General features: G+C 41.1%; 1 protein-coding gene across 2 annotated transcripts in view; it reads right to left on the bottom strand.

Moving 5' to 3' along the window:
• Positions 1–19869, bottom strand: part of LOC134542673 (sialin-like) — an 87030-nt gene that overhangs the window by 59931 nt on the left and 7230 nt on the right. For both annotated transcript variants that reach the window (XR_010076843.1, XM_063387111.1), the window contains exons 2-3: positions 6930–7005; positions 847–1040 (exon numbers count right to left, since the gene is read on the bottom strand). Coding sequence is in view for 1 of the 2 variants with exons in the window: in XM_063387111.1 (XP_063243181.1) it covers positions 847–1040; positions 6930–7005 (270 nt within the window). In the remaining variant the exon portion in view is untranslated. The remainder of the gene's footprint in view (positions 1–846; positions 1041–6929; positions 7006–19869) is intronic.

Genomic DNA, 19869 nt, shown 5'->3' with positions numbered 1-19869 from the left:
TCCGACAGCACCCCCAACCAACTCAAACGTTGTGGAGAGACTTGCGCCTGGACATCACACATCTTGTCACAATGCAAGGCATGCCCTCCAGATCCATCGCAGGGTACCTACTCTGATAGCTACACCACAAACGAAGTCAGCCCATTTATTCAGCATCGCACATCATAGCACTGTCCAGCGTGTACCTTGCTGCGTGCGGGTATATCCTAACACAAACCAGAGCAGGCAGTCGCCAAAATATGTGCCTGACCAATAATGTTAGCAGAGTATAGTGGTAAGATTGGCCTAAGACTCGAAAAAAAGAAAAGCACTCAATACCATTGTAACATTTACTAGAGTCAAAAAAAATATTATATTTACACACCACTATGGCAATCCCTAGAATGACTAGATAATACTGGCAAACTATGTTAATGGTGCTGCAGCGTGAAAAAAGTGTAAAGGTTAAATTAGGCTCCATTACTATTTAGGTATCACACATGAATTCATAACCGAAATAGCTCTACAAAATTTAACACACATTATAAAAAGGAGACTTAAAAATTAAGCTTAAAGTAAATAGATATCTATATATGATAAAAAAAAAGAATTTAAATTAATGTAATGAGAGTTTATAATGTTATCATTAGTCCGTTGACACCTTTAAAGAAATAAACATAATAAATAATTTATACAATGTATTAGGTCTCTTCATAGTGAAATAAAAGTTAAAAAAATATTCACTATAAAAATGTATAGCTGCTAAAACTAAAGTACCATAAAAGGTCAAGCTTCGTGGAGCACTCAACAGTTGCAGCAGAACACCCGATATGTGACGAAGCGCGTGGTGCATGCAAAGACACGCACCAGCTTGGTGTGGTTGATGGGGTCGCAGTAGCGAGTGACGTAGCTGGTGTTGGCCACGTACTCGGCAAACTCCGCGGAGGACAGCGGGTCGCTGAGCGCCATCAGAGCCACGGTGGAGCTCTGCTGGATCACCCCGGACAGCACCAGGCCCGCCACCACCATCAGCGTCATCACGTGCCGCGCGCAGTCGCCACCTGCACTCGCCATCAGAGCCACGGTGGAGCTCTGCTGGATCACCCCGGACAGCACCAGTCCCGCCACCACCATCAGCGTCATCACGTGCCGCGCGCAGTCGCGACCTGCACTCGCCATCAGAGCCACGGTGGAGCTCTGCTGGATCACCCCGGACAGCACCAGTCCCGCCACCACCATCAGCGTCATCACGTGCCGCGCGCAGTCGCGACCTGCACTCGCCATCAGAGCCACGGTGGAACTCTGCTGGATCACCCCGGACAGCACCAGTCCCGCCACCACCATCAGCGTCATCACGTGCCGCGCGCAGTCGCCACCTGCACTCGCCATCAGAGCCACGGTGGAGCTCTGCTGGATCACCCCGGACAGCACCAGGCCCGCCACCACCATCAGCGTCATCACGTGCCGCGCGCAGTCGCGACCTGCACTCGCCATCAGAGCCACGGTGGAGCTCTGCTGGATCACCCCGGACAGCACCAGTCCCGCCACCACCATCAGCGTCATCACGTGCCGCGCGCAGTCGCGACCTGCACTCGCCATCAGAGCCACGGTGGAGCTCTGCTGGATCACCCCGGACAGCACCAGTCCCGCCACCACCATCAGCGTCATCACGTGCCGCGCGCAGTCGCGACCTGCACTCGCCATCAGAGCCACGGTGGAGCTCTGCTGGATCACCCCGGACAGCACCAGTCCCGCCACCACCATCAGCGTCATCACGTGCCGCGCGCAGTCGCGACCTGCACTCGCCATCAGAGCCACGGTGGAGCTCTGCTGGATCACCCCGGACAGCACCAGTCCCGCCACCACCATCAGCGTCATCACGTGCCGCGCGCAGTCGCCACCTGCACTCGCCATCAGAGCCACGGTGGAGCTCTGCTGGATCACCCCGGACAGCACCAGGCCCGCCACCACCATCAGCGTCATCACGTGCCGCGCGCAGTCGCCACCTGCACTCGCCATCAGAGCCACGGTGGAGCTCTGCTGGATCACCCCGGACAGCACCAGTCCCGCCACCACCATCAGCGTCATCACGTGCCGCGCGCAGTCGCGACCTGCACTCGCCATCAGAGCCACGGTGGAGCTCTGCTGGATCACCCCGGACAGCACCAGTCCCGCCACCACCATCAGCGTCATCACGTGCCGCGCGCAGTCGCCACCTGCACTCGCCATCAGAGCCACGGTGGAGCTCTGCTGGATCACCCCGGACAGCACCAGGCCCGCCACCACCATCAGATCATCACGTGCGGCGCGCAGTCGTGACCTGCACTCGCCGCAGGGCACCGCCTTCACTCAGGGGGGGAGGGGGCCTCTGAAACCTTGAAGTGGGGGCCAACTGGGGCAAAGAAAGTGCTGTGTAATCAATTTTTAGATAATAAAACTGCTTAAATAGCACCATTTTCCACCTTGAAATACAAATTTTCCCGGGGACCCTCCGCTTCAATAGCGGGGATCGATGATTCTTTATAAACAAGGTATATTGCCCCCCTTCCTTTTGGAAATTTAGTTGTTGCGCCCCTGCCTTTACTGCACTGTTTATATTGATATGTGTGGTTACACTATGACGAGAGACCGGAAAAATTCACGGGTCAATGACCTTCAGGATGGACTCCAATATCCTTTACACACTCTGGCAAATGCAAACTGTTCTTTGGCTGCTGACTTGTGAGTCGTCACGACTGGGTGGCCTGTGATTCGACGCTTCTACGAGCCAGGGTCTCTAATTGGCCCTCAGTCCTCCAGATTAACAGTGGACCAATGGCAGAAGCAGCACTAAGGTATAATTATTTGAATTGTAGCATAACACGTAATTACCCCGCGAATTTTTCCGGTCTCTAGCTATAACATGTTTTTGGACTTATTAAAGAATCCCTGGCTGGTGAAAGCTATGGCTCCAAGAAATCAGGCTTTTTCCAGAGCCCACCCATTCGAGGTCAAAGTAATAACATTTTAATAAAAAAATATCAAAAAAATATTAAAAAATAATAAAAGATTAGGGCCAATAGGATGCGAAAAATTTAAAAATAATAAAATTTTAAATATTAATATTTTTCAACTCTTTTTATTAGGTTTTTATTACTGACTTTGGAGTCTTTAGTTAGTCAGTGAAAAACCTAACATTTATATGTGGAAACAACTTATACAAATTTATTTAACTAGTATTTTCTCATTAAGAAATATATATATTACTAACGTAAAATTTTGATGTCTTTGGTGAGAAATAAAGCACCTAAAACTGTGTGTCAGAAATGTAACCCTTGACTGAAACACAAATACAAAAAAAATTCAATAAATTCTCAACATACATATTTAATTACTCTATTTATTCGATTGCGAACCTTAGTTCAGTCACTACTGATACAAAAACAGGCGAGTGTGGTGTCTAACTGGGCTGAGGAGATGGCTCGACAGCAATGTCTCCTGCGAGCCGCTATCTTGGCTGATGTCAGGGTGTTGAGAGTGGGGTATCAAATAAAGGCGAAGAAAAGTGATGGAATTGCGTAGCCATCTGTTGGGTCCACCATCTTGTAAAACATCAGGACGGTTTGATGCTAGTTGTACAGACATATTTTTATACAGTAAAGCCGAACGTGAGTGGGTGTATTCAATCCAGGTAAAAACAAATGGTTAAAGTAGATATGACATATTAAAGTAAATAAATCAAAGCAACCTAGTTCACAAAACATTGCGCTTACTGTGTGTATATATTGTTACGAACGCGAGAGGCCAGACCACGATGCCAGGTTCGTAGCTAGCTGGCGGTCCTACATGGCCACGTGCAGATCGCTGACGTAAGGGATCGTCCATTAATCACGTGAGGCTCGAAAGAGGGGGGGGGGGGGGGTCGGGAAAAATCACGAAATATCACAAGGGGGGAGGGGGGGGGGGCGTAGAGAGATATCACGTGTATTTATTTTTTCGCGCGATTTCTACTAAACCGAAAAGCGACGCGTGACCTTGACTCGCCGTAGCCAGGCAACAATATCCCCGCCCGCCGCAACATGAACCACCCGGCTCGGCTTGCCAGTCGCCAGTAAGACTGTGATTTTGGCGCCGAATACATGCGTAAATCACATATAAGCCTTTCCTTTATTATTTTTATGCTAGTGAGAATAAACGTGCAACCTTAATGTGTGTCTGGACATTTTTATCACTGTGCTTAATTTTCCAGAATTAAATTAGATTATACCTATATTTATAGATAAAATTCAGAATTTTTGAAAAATATTTTGTACCAAAAAACTACACGTGATTTATGGGGGGGGGGGGGGGTTAGTCTGAAACCTCATCACAAATCACTAAGGGGGGGGGGTTAAAAATTTGCTAAAAAACATCACGTGATTAATGGACGACCCCTAAGGCATGCCACGTGTGCCTGGCCGGATTACAAGGGTCGTCACACCCCCTTCCCCGTTTCTCTCCCTGCGCATTTGACCTTGTCTTCATAACGCGTTTTAGGATTTTAATTTGTCGTCATAACAGTGATCTACGTTTTTTTATATGTGGTTGTGTTTCGTTTTTTGTAATGTATTGTTACGATTTCCCTCTTGGGTTCGTAAAGGATAGCCCAATTAATAGATTTTATTTCACACACACAGTTTTATTTATTACCACTACTTGTCACTTACAAATAATCTTCTAAATTGGCAAATAATTAATTACACTTAAATAAATGTCAATTCCCCAGTTACTCGTTCCGCACACCTCTCTGGGCCACACCTTTGGCGCAACTCTCGCCGCAACACCCCTCGTGGGTCTCCGCCGCGGGACTCCGTCGCCACACTCTGCCGCTGCCGACGCACTTCCTCTTCGCCGAGGATCCGCTCGACTCCTCGCTCGCAACTTCACTCGGGACTCTGCCGCGCCCGCGACTCTATCGCCCGGAAACTCCACCGCGGGAAAACTCCCGACTCCACTGAACTCTCTCACTCCCTGCCCTGGAACCTTCGTCCAAGGACTTCGCCACTCTGCTGCACCCGCGGCACTATCGCCCGGAAACTCCGCTGCGGGAGAACTCCCCACTGAACTCCTCTCGAAGGTCGGCCCAACCTCCTTATATAGCCCTTGGGTTCCCGTCCAGAACAATCGGGCATGTCTCCGAGATATCGCGCGACCTTCGCCGTCGAAATGCCCAGAAACGCGTCGTGAGTCCTCGAAGGACGCGGCGGCTGCTCAAAGAACGCCGATAAACGCAACACGCATCGGGTTCCCACAAAACGCGCCGATATACATGTCTGAATCCTTTTATTCCGCAGTGCGGCCTCTTTTAAGTAACTCGATCTGAGGCAGGTGCGCGCTGCGACGGTCAGGATGTCACGAGATAGTATGACACGAGATACCAGGGAGAGGATGCGGGTGGAAGGGGGCGCAGACAGGCCGAACGAGCGCGGCGACGCCAAGCACTGCAGCCAAGCGCGATCGTAACAGTATGAAATTAGTGAGGTTAGTTCTGTTTGTTAAGTCATAATGGTACAATGTCACTTCTTGAAGGGCGTGGTCGTTTTGAGTGGTAACGTGTCGCGATTTCCAGACATTGTCTCTCTTTGTAAAGTAAAGTTGATAATTTAATGTTACACATTTTTTCATCGAAAAATTGTTATTTATGCTTTTGGAACTTTTTCGAATGGTTATTTTCTGTATTTTTAATTTTGTAACATGTTTCCCTATAAATTGTTGAAATAATTTTTTTATGAGATTATCTGGTAAGTATAAGTGCATAGTTGTGCTTTTATTATATTTGACACGCATTTTTATTACTAAAGACATTTGTTTTTACTTTATTTAGTAGGTCCATTAAGCTAGTTTATATAAAGCTTGTGTTGTTGTTTTTTTAAATTTATGTAGTACACTCATCAAGTATAATGTGTAAAATTTGTCTGCGTGCAATGTACATATATATTTCCAAACTGAAGTTTGAAAAATTGATAAAGAACAAGATGCAAATCAGCTTAAGGGCTGTTACCAGTTAAGTATGTATACAACGGGAATAATTAAATATTGAATTTTGTTTAAGGTTAGGCGCGTTAAATTATTAATGTAAGTTGCTAATCTGAACGCACACATCATGCAAAGCATCACAACGCATTTTCGGACATGCTTGTTGAAGCACTGTTATGTCAGTTTTATGGCAGTAGAATTAACTTTTCACTAATAAATAAGCAAAACATATGTGGCACATATATCCATTAAACAAAAGCTACACTTATATATTATTGGCAAACTGGAAAAGCAGAGGCTGTAGTGCAGAAATGTTAACTGAAACACTCTTTTATGTAGCTACATTTATCTGATGAATCTGGTACAGTATTTTTGAAATAAATTTGAATTCACTTTTCCTCAGCTGTATCATAAGTTTCGAATAAAGTATTTTTAATTGAAGAACTACTAAAAAAAAGTGCATAATTATCATTTAAAACTAACCGATTAAAACATTTTTATTTCACAAATAAATTTAAAGTAATATTTTAGATTTGTCTAGCTGTAATAAATATGTTTGTAAACGATTATAAAACCTGAAACATCTGTTCAAAAGAACACATTTTCAACTGCATTTAACTGCAAATATATTTTTTTTTAAGTTACCATCTGTATTATTTAGGATAGTTAAAATAAATTTTAAACAAATTATTAAGTGAATATTCACACGCAATTAGTAAATACTAACCATTTTACATTTGATTTATATATATATATATATATATATATATATATATATATATATGCTCTCCGTTTGAGCAATATTCACAATTTGTCCAAGGTATGAAAGTATTGAACATCACTAATTCTGACGCCAAGCCGCAAATCGATATTAATAAATTCTTGTAATTTTTGGAAATGTAATAAGACATCATGAACACTGTGACCTAGGCTCACACATGACAATAGTCACTCACTTTCTGCCTGAGCCGGTGATGTCGAGGGCGACATGCCCCCTTGCAGTCGGCTGCCGGTGATCCGGGTTGTGTGAGCCTGTAACACATTGCCAAGCTCACCAACAGACTAGAGCGTGCAGTGAGTACACTCGCAGCCATGCCGGTCAAACACAGACTAAGACATACCATGAATACACTCATAGACATGACAGTCAAACACACACTAGAGTACACAGTACATACACTCACAGACATGTCAGTAAACACGGACTAGAGCGGACAGTAAATTCACCCACAGATATGCCAGCATACAGAGACTACATTTGACAGTAAACACACACACCGACATGCCGGTTAGGCACAGACTAGAGCGGAGAGTGAATACACTCACAGAATGCCAGTCAAACATAAGCTACAACGGGCAGTAAATACACCAAAGATATGCTGGTCAAACAGAGATTACATTAAACAGTGAATACACTCACAGACATACCAGTAAAACACAGACTAGAGCGGACAGTAAGTACACCCACATTGATGCAGGTCAAACAGAGACTACATTAAACAGTGAATATACTTATAGACATGCCGGTCAAAACAAAGACTACATTGGACAGTGAATGCACTCACATACACGTCAAACACATAATAGAGCACAATTTTAGACATGACAGTCATATACAGATTATTCCAGACAGTGAATTCACTCACAAACATGCTGGTCAAACACAGAGTATAACGTACAGCGAATACACTTAAAAATAGGCCAGTCGAACACAGACTAGCACGGACAGTGAATACACCAACAGGTATTCTGTTCAAACACATACTAGAGCGGATTGTGAATATATTAACATACATACTGGTCAAACACAGACTAGAGCAGACAACACACAGACATTTCAGTCAAACACAGATTTTTTGAATTTTTTTTCTTATTAGGTACTTTTCGTTTATATAATTAGTCATTCTCGAAACGAAAAACAAATCTATACAAGACAACTCTCCTTCAAAATAAATGTTATTTTATATAATTACGTTTATACAGAAGCTTGTATTCGGTGTAACTTATGACTACTAGATCGCCAAATACATGCATATGTTAAGTGTTTCCTAACCATGAGGTCCTTTTTTTTAATACTGTGTATGCAATATGTTAATAAAAACCAATGAAATCATAAGGAACAAGTGCCTCCAAACCACAGGGCCTTGATTTTAGATACTTGACATACCTTTAAACCATTTCATGTACAGTGTCATGCGTATAGGTCAAGCGTATTCGAACAATGAGACCCTCTTTTCCGATCTTTGGTATTCCCGCAAAACAAGCCATGACAAATGTGTTTTTATTTAAATTTTAATGAATTTTATATTAATTTTTTTCCCCGATTTCCTAGCACAAAAATACAGATTTTCAAGATGTCGGCCGTAACGAAAATTGCAACATTCTAGAATTAAAGATGGCATCAGTAACTAAATGTGCAACGATGACCAAGATGGCGGGCATAACGAAACATGAGACATTTCTAGAATACAAGATGGCAACCTTACCAAAATGTGCAAAGGTGATGTCTTAATTCAATATTGCGGAATTTTTATTAGAATTTTATTAATTAATTTTTTTTTTAGGATTTTAGGAATTTTTCCCGAATTTTCAGGTTAGTTATTACGAATTTTCAAGATGGAATTCGTAGCGATAATTGCAGCGATTAAGTCTAATTTCAAGATGGTGGGTGTGACGTAAGCAATTTTTATAATTATTTTAATTTTTATTAAGAATTTTTTTTTGTGTTTTACTATTAAATTACATGTTTACTCTCGCGCGGAAATTGAACAGAGGGCCTAAATCGATTAAGTAAATAAAAAATTTAAGTAAGCTATCTTTAAATATTTCTTGAACTTTTTTCGTAATTTTTGTAAAAAAAACTCAAGAATTAGAATTTTATGGTCAAGGTTCAAGGTCTTTCAAAATTGCTGCCAGAAGCTTATGGCGGCTTGTCGTCGGGAAAATTAAGCTTCTATGGGGAATTTTGGTTCTTTCTAAGGCAAAAGTCTTTTGATATTTTTGAATTCCGAATTTTTTTAAATTGTTGAGGGAAAAATGTGGAAATTTTTCCTCAAAAATGACCTTTTTCCCGTAGTAATAGGGAAATTTCTAGTGTCTTTGAGTCATTTTGAGTCTTCTTAGAGAAGTTTTGTGGAAATTTGACCCCAAAAATATCCACGTGACGTTACAATCCAAGATGGCGGTCGGCACCGTGTACCACAGCTTGAAGCCTGGCGCGAGATGCCCTATTATATAATAGGCCTACTATTTTCTTCCAATGACATGACTCATTTAGGATCAAATCGCTCTGTTGTTTTTGAGCCCTCACGTTTGCCTTGTGTTCTCAGACTCCAGTACTGCTGTCTGAATGCTTCCTGAAACTGTTGATACGAGGTAATGGTAGTCTGCAACATCTCATACCGATAAAATGCATGACTTTTAGCGCAGTGCCCAAGCATTTTTGGTTTTCCCTCGTTGTTCAGTCCAAATGTCTTGGAGTATTTCTAAAATTTATTTTAAAATAGAATGGGATTTTATGTAGCCTTTCTCGAGAAGTTTGGCATCGACTCACTCCAGTGTCTCGCTGCGTGGTGAAGAAGGACTGACTGGTCTATACTAGCATGGCTTACGGGCGGTACTCAATTCTGTCTGTTCTATGGTCGGTGTAGACAATGATTTTTCCAGTATGTTGGAATACTGGGAGACCTGGACTGGCGTGTCGAAATGTTGTCTAGGTTTCCTAGGTGATACACGGAACCTAGTTCCTGGAATCGTTGTTCCAGATCCCTTATTTGGCCCTCCACTCGCCGGCACACCTGCATCGTGCGAGCGTCAGCTGTTCCTCAGCTACCTGTGCGCAGTCACTGCCTATAGAGTCGACTCGGATATTCAAAGTAGTGGCATCTTCCTCCTTTTGTCCTGGGCGATCATGTAGCTGACTTGTCTGTTCGCGCAGTTCCCCTTTCAATACAGCGTGGTTGCGAGAACACTGCTCCTCTCCAGCTTCCGCCAGCAATGTTGTTGTTCGGGATTCGAGGTCATCACTTCTCGTGTGTCCCTGGGTAACCTGTTCTGCAAGTCCATCCAGCGCTACATTCTGTTCCAGAAATCTGGCTACTGTGCGGTCCGCCAGTCCAATTAAGTCTGTTTGTAATATTTCCACTTCGGCCTGCATGCTGCTGATGTTACCCTGAACTTGGTTGAATTCAGCCTTAAGATCTGAGTGCCCTTGGTGTATTTCAGACTTAAGGTCCAACTGCCCTTGTAGTATTTCAGTCTTTATATCAGCCTTAAGGTCCTGCCCTTGGTGTATTAAAATCTGATAATAATTACGGATTTTCGACATGGCGGTCGTGACGAAAATTGCAAGATCTAGAATCCAATATGGCGGCCGTAACAAAATGCACAAAAATGATGTTATACTTATCCAAGATGGCGGACATAGCGATATGTTAAACGTTTGTATAATCAAATATGGCGACCAAAACTATTTGTGCAATGGTGTTTTTAAATAATATATTATTAAAATTTGATTACTTTAATTTTTTTATGAATTTAAAAGTTTTTTCCATTCTTCTAGCATAATAATTACGTATTTTCGAGATGGCAGATGTAATGAAAAATTGCGGCATTAGGGAGTGGAGCATTCGATTCCTAGATGGCGGAAATTTCTAGAAAACAAAATGGTTGAATTCAAAATGGCGGAAAGTTCGAGTAAACAAAATTGTGGATCTAAGATGGCAGAACCAAGATGGCCACCGGGGCTAGAGGTCAAGGTCATCAAAGATGGCCACAGTGACGTCATCAAAGATGTAGGTTCCAAGGCAGCAGCAGCAGTAACTGCCCACAGCCTGGCACCGGAAATCTACTATAACTGTTTTTTAAATTATTAAATTTATTTAAAAATATAGTTTGATTAATTAGCCTCGGGGGACATGAGTCTCCTTATGCCTTGACTTCTGGGGAGGAAAATAAAATTAACTTGATAGTTAATCCCGTATACGCAGTGTAATGTGTTCTCAATAAAATGTATGGATTCTGATAAATCAGGATGAACCAGCACTTTGTTCCCAGTAGATACGTTTTTAGTTTTCAGGTTTGCTTTAGAGTAAAATTGAATTATAAAAAATGACAATTTTCAATTAATGCTGCCAGAATAATTGCTACACTTTCAGCGTATCAGGGTTGTACACTCATATTCCGCAACTTTTTGTAGAGTTTCGCTAACCCTAAAACACTGTACTATGACTAGAGTTATTTAAAACCAGTAATTTTGAGTGATTTTTGCTAAAAAAAAAAAATATCTAGACTACACACGGTAATTTTTATCGAAGCACTGTTTCATGTCCGTGTCTGATGGCGTCTAGTTTAAGAAGAAAATTCTTTTCCGAAAATTTTAAAATGTGCCAAAAATTAAAAGAAATAATTTGATTGGCCGCCTGTAGCCCAAGCCAACAGACGGCAAATTCAGTAGTTCATATAAACAGAGTTAGATAAAAGTGAACATAAAATATATATACATCCAATTTAAAATCGAAATAGTTAAAATCAATAAAATTCCAAAACAAGTGTTGCTGTTAAAAATAACAAAAATTAAATACTGTCTGGGGAATGCGGGCTATAGTTTTTAAATGGAATCTCTAGCGTGCATAAAGTAACGTAGTTCATAGATAGGTACTCTCTCAAAGTTCACATACATACATAAATTAAGCAATGAAAATATTTACAAACATTATGTTATTTGGATATAAAAAAACAGTTTTGCATTTCCCGCTGTGACTCTTTTCGTCACACCTAATTACTGATTTCAGTGATTTTCTCTCGGTAAATGTTTTTATCGTAGCCTACTTACATGAGAGAGTTCGCGAGAAGTCGGGAGATCCGTTTATTCTGACGCCGATTTTGAAAGAAATATGTGTTTAATATTTATCTAATATGTTTTTGTGTCACGTGGTCTACGTCGCACATTTCTGAAGCATGGTATGCTCTACGTGTTCATTTGGTATTCATTTTGCCTATGTAGTTTCAGTTGCTATATTGCGCCGCATAAGTAGGCCTAGTAGTGGATTGAATAATAACCAGGCTTTAATTCTTTAACTGATCATTATTTTGAAGATGCAAGGAATATTAATACATTTGGCTCAAGTACTCTAAAGCAAGATAAAAAAATTTAAAAAAATAAAATAAAATAATTAACCATGCTTACATGTTGCAGTATACTGCATCATTGTAAGCTTCAATATTATATATGGTTTATTAAAAATATACCGTTTCAATCGTAATATTTTTCCCCGAGGTTCTGATTTAGACTTAAAGTGGGTTAAATTATTTATTTCCTAAAACACGGTAAGGGAGCCTGTCAGCTCATCCCGGAGACATGATTGGAGTTAAAATACTGATCATCATCCTTATTGATCAGGGAGGAGGGGGGAGGGGACTACGTATAAAGCCCCCGAATCACAAATACGGTGTTAAAAGTTAAAAATAAAATAAACAACAGAAAATACGAAACCGATTTGGTTCAACTTAAAGAGTAGAATTAAAAAAAAATATTGATTTTATTCAACCATTAATGTGGGTTTGTAACATGTCATCAAGAAACAGCGATGACGAATTTGAATAACACAGAAATAGGTTATTTAGCCTCGTAGCACTAACACACAATCTAGACAATGAATTTAACTAGAACACCAGCAACCACCCCTATGACATTGTATTAAGAAGAGTTATGTGGGAACTGTTCGCGCCGTATGCCACTACATCACATATCGCAGTCTGTGCACCGAGCAGCAGACGGAGATGTCGGGGATCCGACGGGAGGCGATGAAGCCTCGACAGGCTGTGGTGGCGCTTCGAGGCTAGCCGGGGGCGTGGACCTGCGGAGTGATACACTAATGCAGCAGTAAAGTCACCGCAGAATTGCGCGTGCAACCTTACTAACAGTTTTAAGGCCGCAGGAGGAGTTTCGAAGAGCCAATGTCGAAATTATAGACCCAGAAAACCCAGTTTTTATGACCGATTGCACCCTGCCGAGACGCTGCTGCCTTGTGAAAAAGTTTTTTTTTTTGGGGGGGGGGGGGGGGGGAGAGAGAGAGAGAGAGATAGATAGAGAGAGAGAGAGAGAGAGAGAGAATCATTTGAGCGAGCAAAGTTCATAGCTCAGTGGTGAAAGTGGCGTAAAGCCGGGGCAAAGGGGATAACAGGAAATGGTACAGGACCAAAGTGAACATGCTACATGTTAAAGAAAGAACGCTTGAAGGAAACAAAATATAAAATAAGCAAACTTAATTAAAATATGTGTACGTGCTGAAGGGGCAGGGGAAATTCAGAATAAATAACATCGGGGTCATTTGATGATTGTGAGGGGGATAAGATGAGCATGGAGGTTTAACAGAATAAGAGAGTTGGGGGAATACGAGATGAATCTGAGAAAACACAACAGAATACAGTTGCGTCCAACACCTTTCTCACTTGCAAATATCCTGATTTTAACCTGAATAGCAGCAAGTTCGCCTGTGGGAGACGAACGATTAGACTACTTTTCCAGGAGTCAGTCAAACACAGTACCTTCGCACGGAGATATTAAAAAATCAATAACCTCACTTATCTAACAACAGAATATATCCTGAGCAAACAAAACCGAGAAGTGACAACAATGAAAGCTACAATACTAACATATGAATGAAATGTATTTACATGTAATTCAACTAGAAATTAGTTGAAGTGTTTATTTGCACGACCTCTTTTTGCGGCTTTATTTGACAGCAGCTAGAGGTTCAAGAGTCCTGAACAGTAGCTTGTTCCCAGCTGCTGACGTAGGAGCGACTAGAGTTATGGATGCCAGCGCCCAAATGACGTACCGCTATTTTTTTTAACAAAAAAATAATTGGTTGTCTGTAAAGTCGGTTTACGGACGATAGTTTAACGTGACAACGTCATAACAAAAGATTGATGAAATGATTGCATACTTTTATGAATAAAATTGAATCATTTTTATTAAATTATCACTATTTTGTATGTATACAAAGAAGGAGTGAAATTAAATCTACAATTTAATTGATAAATTTACTTTTATTTGCACTCATTAATTCAAATATGTTTATTACTTTAACGAAGATATTATTTTAACTATAACTTTTATACATGTTTGCTATTTAACTTCTTCCAATCTGTGTTATTCTGTTAAGGATAGAACGATGATAGAAAAAGTAGGAAACGAATGGGAGTGTTTCAAATTTAATGTGCCTCGAAAAAGTCAAATCGATGGTTGTTCCAATCGAGTGGAAGAGAGATATACCTATGCGGCGCAAGCGTTCAATGAGCGTAACGGGACACAGCGTAACGGGACAGTGTGCGTAACGGGACATTTTTTCGTTAGTGCAAGTAGTGTAGGATAGCCGGTCCGGGCGCAGGCGCCAGGCGGTGGTGGTGGTGTCGACGTCCGCCATCTTGGATTTGTGACGTCACGGCGGCAAAAATTCCTCAAAATTCCTCAAAAATGACTCAAAATTTCCCGTTTTAAGAAAAAATTTCCCGTTTTCGAGGGAAAAATTCCCGTTTCGAGGGAAAATTTCCCGTTTTATTCCTTAAAAATCCCAGCGGCTGAAAATTCCTAAAACTGGCTTAAGCATCCTTAACTCAAGCCAACGTTAAGCCATTTATAGGATTATGACGTCACCGCTGCAGTTTCCGTTACGCCCGCCATCTTTAAATTTACTATCCAATTTTAATGAAATAGAAAATTTTTTAAAATTTATAAAAAAATTCAATTAATAAAATTTTAATAAAAAATATTTAAAAAACATACGTTAACGACACGGAGCTCGGAGTCCTCGGTTCGAACCCGGTGAGGGTGAAAAAAAATAAAAATGGCGACCGATCCTTCCACCACGGAAGTCACCTACAGACTAACCTACCACCACCAATAACAAGGTCAACTAGTATGATGTCATGTCCGCCATCTTGTCTTCGTCTGCTGGTAGCCATCATCATCTTGTTATCATCGGTGAGAGTGCGCTGACGCCATGTTAGTTTAATTCTTATCCGCTAGAGTGCAGTAATCATTTATTATTTCTGTGTCACCCGCCATCTTGTCATTTGGCCGCCATCTTGGAATCGTGTAATTATTTAGCTAGAAATTCGAGAAAAATTCCAAAATTCATTAAATAAATCACTCATTAATTTACAGATTGATTCGATCATTTCCAGTCCTTGGTTCGATACCCGATCGATGCAATAATGTTTAATTTGATGTAAAAAAATAATAATTTCATTATTCCATGTTCAACATTCTTAAAGAGACATTAAAACTTCTACTGTCATCATCATCCTATAAGCCATCAACACCAACATATTGGTAATTCATAATTTTAATGCTAGAGATTCGGGAAAAAGTTCAGAAATCATTAAATAAATTTCCAATCAATGTACTGATTAATTAGATCGACTTAGGTCCTTGGTACGATTCTGGACGATGAAAAAAATTACAATTTAACATAATAGTGACAGGATCGAGAAAAAACAAAAACAACACAAGTTCTTTCACAAACATAATATTTATTACATAATATATATTCTACTACAGGATCACTTACGAAAGCCAGCAATCTTATAATCATTTAGTTCCGCAGCGGTGTGAAATGACTAATTCTTAGCTCAAATCGGTTTATACTAGACAGAGTCCAGCCAGAACCTTTACAGACATAGTCCACCTCTTCTTGACAGAGTTTCTGGATACCGTATTTAACAGTTTGCTTCACATCGTTAAAACTGTAAATTACTGCAGCCGATGTCTTGAATGCACACTTCTTCACTTTGTCATCGAACGGATATGGCTTTCCATATATACAGTCCAACCACAAGTTATATTTCAAAGGTCCGTTTGTTGCTACATCATCAGTAAGCTGATTGATTATCTTCTGTCTGATATCATCAAGAAAATTACAAATGTCCTTTGACTCACCGAACGTATTTAGAAAATAGTAGTCTTTCAACGTTCCACGAAATGCAGACTGCGCCAAGTAGAAGCCATTATCGTTCACTTGTAATGCTCCGAACACAGTCTTAGGTTTAGTTCCATGTTCAGACGTCATAACAATCGGTTGCTGGGCATCGGTTTTCTTGCTTGTACGCTTTCGTGTCTCCAATCTAAAGCGAGGAGTCGAAATGTCGGCAGGTAGTTCAGCAGTAGGAGCACAGACTTCACCTTTACATTTTTTTTTCGCATGATGTCGCAAACTGTCAATTCGAGTAAACCATTTAAGGCACTCATCACATCGAAACTTCATGCGAGATGGATTCTTCGTGCATTTGCTCCGCTCATGTCTTCGTGCATCATGGGAAAATGCGAACGACGTATCACAGTAGCTGCAAGGATACCGTGGTGATGAAGACGATCCTTTCAGACTCGATCCAGATACAGGCGTTGCAACAGTAGTACCATCTCCAGGCATACTCTTATGCACATCGACGCATCGTTGTTGTGACGAAACCTTTACTTTCTGCCGCACAGCAGGACCTTTGCATGCCTTCATGTGCGTTTTCATATTATCTTTTCTGGCAAACTGCTTATGACATTTCTCACAAACAAACATTTTACGATATAGGTTCTTGGCACATTCTCTATTCTCATGTCGTCGAGCATTGCTGTTGTTTGAGAAAATCTTGTTGCAGTAACAGCACCGATGTTCGTTAGTTGTTGTCGATTCGGCATCCATTGAAGTCTCCATTGATGGTGAACCAGCGTTCGCCGAGTTTCCCTGCACATCCAGCTCAGTAGTCATTAAGCTATCTTCTGCTGGTGGTATTACATCTGTTGAAATCTCCTCCAATGTTGACGCCGTCGTTGCCAACGGGATCTGCACCTTCTCCATCGTAGCTGTCGTCAAGGTTCCCGTAGACGATGGTACAACCTCCGAGTTCGACGTTAAAGACGGTAAAGATGCCATCGAGGTCTCAAGAACAGCTAATTGACACGACTTATGCACCAGAAGAAACAAACTAGGTGATCCTTACACCGCCGACGTCAGTAACAAACTGAGCGTCCTGCTGTCTAGGACTCGCTTATATACATGCACTGTATGGAATAATACGCTAGTCAAATCAAGAACCATTTACAATAATACTAGAGTCAAATCTACAAATTAAAAAAGAGGATCATTTGATCGAAAAAAATATCGATCTCTAAAATATACGCCAGGTTCCAAGAGCTACAATTCACGTCATCAGATCTATCTACATTTTGCTCCTATGCTTCAATTGACCATTAGCTGCAAGTGCTCCAACAGCTCCATCAGCTTCAACACGTAATGTACGCAATGTACGCGCAATGCATGCAATTTACACGCAATAAATGTAATGATTACACAGTACACACAGGAAACGGAACGTACACACAGTACACACAGGAAACGGAACGTACACACAGTACACACAGGAAACGGAACGTACACACAGTACACACAGAAAACGGAACGTACACACAGTGCACACAGAAAACGGAATGTACACACAGTGCACACAGGAAACTGAACGTACACACAGTACACACAGGAAACGGAACGTACACACAGTACACACAGGAAACGGAACGTACACACAGTACACACAGGAAACTAAACGTACACACAGTACACACAGGAAACGGAACATACACACAGTACACACAGGAAACGGAACGTACACACAGTCCACACAGAAAACGGAACGTACACACAGTGCACACAGAAAACGGAACGTACACACAGTGCACACAGGAAACTGAACGTACACACAGTACACACAGGAAACGGAACGTACACACAGTACACACAGGAAACGTAATGATCACACATACAGTAGCGGAAACACACAGGCTTAGTTGGAAATCAGAATACAAGAAATAAAAAAACATTAAATTTTTACTTTCAATATTTTATTACTTCTCAACATTACACAAATACAAGTAAAAGAAGCCATTATTGTATGTAGCCAGCTTTCCTCAGTTCTTTGAGTATGAAGGATATTTCTTTGATGCACGGATAGTTTCCTGCACAAAGCGAGCCATGTAGAAGTCTTAGCCGGTCAACCAATATGTTTGGATCTTTCCATGATGTGTAATCAATCTCTTCTACCACCATCTTACTTGCTTGTTTATTATAAATACTTTTAATATCACAATCATCCCAGTGATCATAATAAACATTATCAGATTTATTTATTATAACACGACGTTTCCATCGTTTCGGTCTCAGGACATCGCCACATTCTTCGATCTTGTCAGCTCTAGGTGCTTCATCACAGTCTATGCCTTTGTCAACAGCCTCAGAGTCACTGTAACAATCACTGTAGAAGACATCCTCTTCACCCAGATTACCGTATGAATTCTCTATCGATGATGTCGAAGTGTCTTCATCGTCTTCATGCTTCCTTTTTAGGAGTCCATCATTTTTACTAAGAATGGAGGATCTACTGAATATAGGCTTGAATGTATTCTCACTTTTCACGGTGTTGATACTTCCATTAGTTTCAGTCTTCCCGAAGCCATTAGCATCCTTCAATTTATGTTCTTCCTCACGATCGGGTGAGCTAATACCATCACGCTCAGGACAAGGAAAATTATTGTCATAATGCAGATCACTCTTCTTTAGTCTAGTGGATCCATCGGTGTCCTCTATGCCGTAAGTAGTCTTGACTTTACATGTTCTACCATGTCTTTTTAAGCTGTCAATTCGTGTTAACAACCTGCTACAACGATTACAGCTTAACATGTTGCGTAGTGGGTTTCTAGCACAATCATTCTCCTCATGACGTCTAGTATTCCTTCTCATGACAAAATCCTTGCCACAGTATCTACAGCGGCTTCCTTCCGATTCAGCTATAGATAACAAACCACGATCCATGGTAGCTTCTGTGACTAATGTTAGATACAAACTGTCAGTTTTCTCCAATTGGAACCATTTCTTAAATAGAGTTTTTGAAATATTTCATCAGCAAGAGTTAAGTTATCTAATGCAAAGCAATTTGATGCAAGTAGTTCCGGCTGTCGTCAACAGATGGCGCCACGTGTTGCTTGCAGGTAAATAATATATATTTCATTAATGTGGGATGCGGAACGCTCACTATCGATCGCAAAGGGAGGTTGGCTTCGATAGTATCCAAGGAGAAAAAAGTTCGTCCTTCCTGCTAGTGCTTCTCAGATTTCTCACGGTCCACAATCATGGATTACGACGTCACAGCGGCCATATTGGATGGGTGTGACCTTGACCTTTGACCGAAACCGCAGGAATGATCGCAAGCACACGGATTAACCATCAAAATATAGATAAGAATAATCAGGAGCACATAGAGAAAACCATCATAATATTGGCAAGAATAATCAGGAGCACACGGAGAAAACCGCCACAAGTTTTCTTTGATATCATTAAAATACAAAAAAAATTAATAAAAAATAAAAACGAAAAAAAAATTCAAACATTCTGCTAGCTTGTGAACTTCTCATTGTTGAGCAAAGAAGAGTTCTAGTACAAGCCAGAATGTTTGAATTTTTTTTTCGTTTTTATTTTTTATTATTTTTTTTTTTGTATTTGAATGATATCAAAGTAAACTTGTGGCGGTTTTCTCCGTGTGCTCCTGATTATTCTTGCCAATATTATGATGGTTTTCTCTATGTGCTCCTGATTATTCTTATCTATATTTTGATGGTTAATCCGTGTGCTTGCGATCATTCCTGCGGTTTCGGTCAAAGGTCAAGGTCACACCCATCCAATATGGCCGCTGTGACGTCGTAATCCATGATTGTGGACCGTGAGAAATCTGAGAAGCACTAGCAGGAAGGACGAACTTTTTTCTCCTTGGATACTATCGAAGCCAACCTCCCTTTGCGACCGATAGTGAGCGTTCCGTATCCCACATTAATGAAATATATATTATTTACCT

The sequence above is a fragment of the Bacillus rossius genome, assembly GCF_032445375.1.
Source record: "Bacillus rossius redtenbacheri isolate Brsri chromosome 9 unlocalized genomic scaffold, Brsri_v3 Brsri_v3_scf9_1, whole genome shotgun sequence".
In the NCBI taxonomy this organism is placed as follows: domain Eukaryota; kingdom Metazoa; phylum Arthropoda; class Insecta; order Phasmatodea; family Bacillidae; genus Bacillus; species Bacillus rossius.
This window is presented reverse-complemented; position numbering and strand designations above follow the sequence as displayed.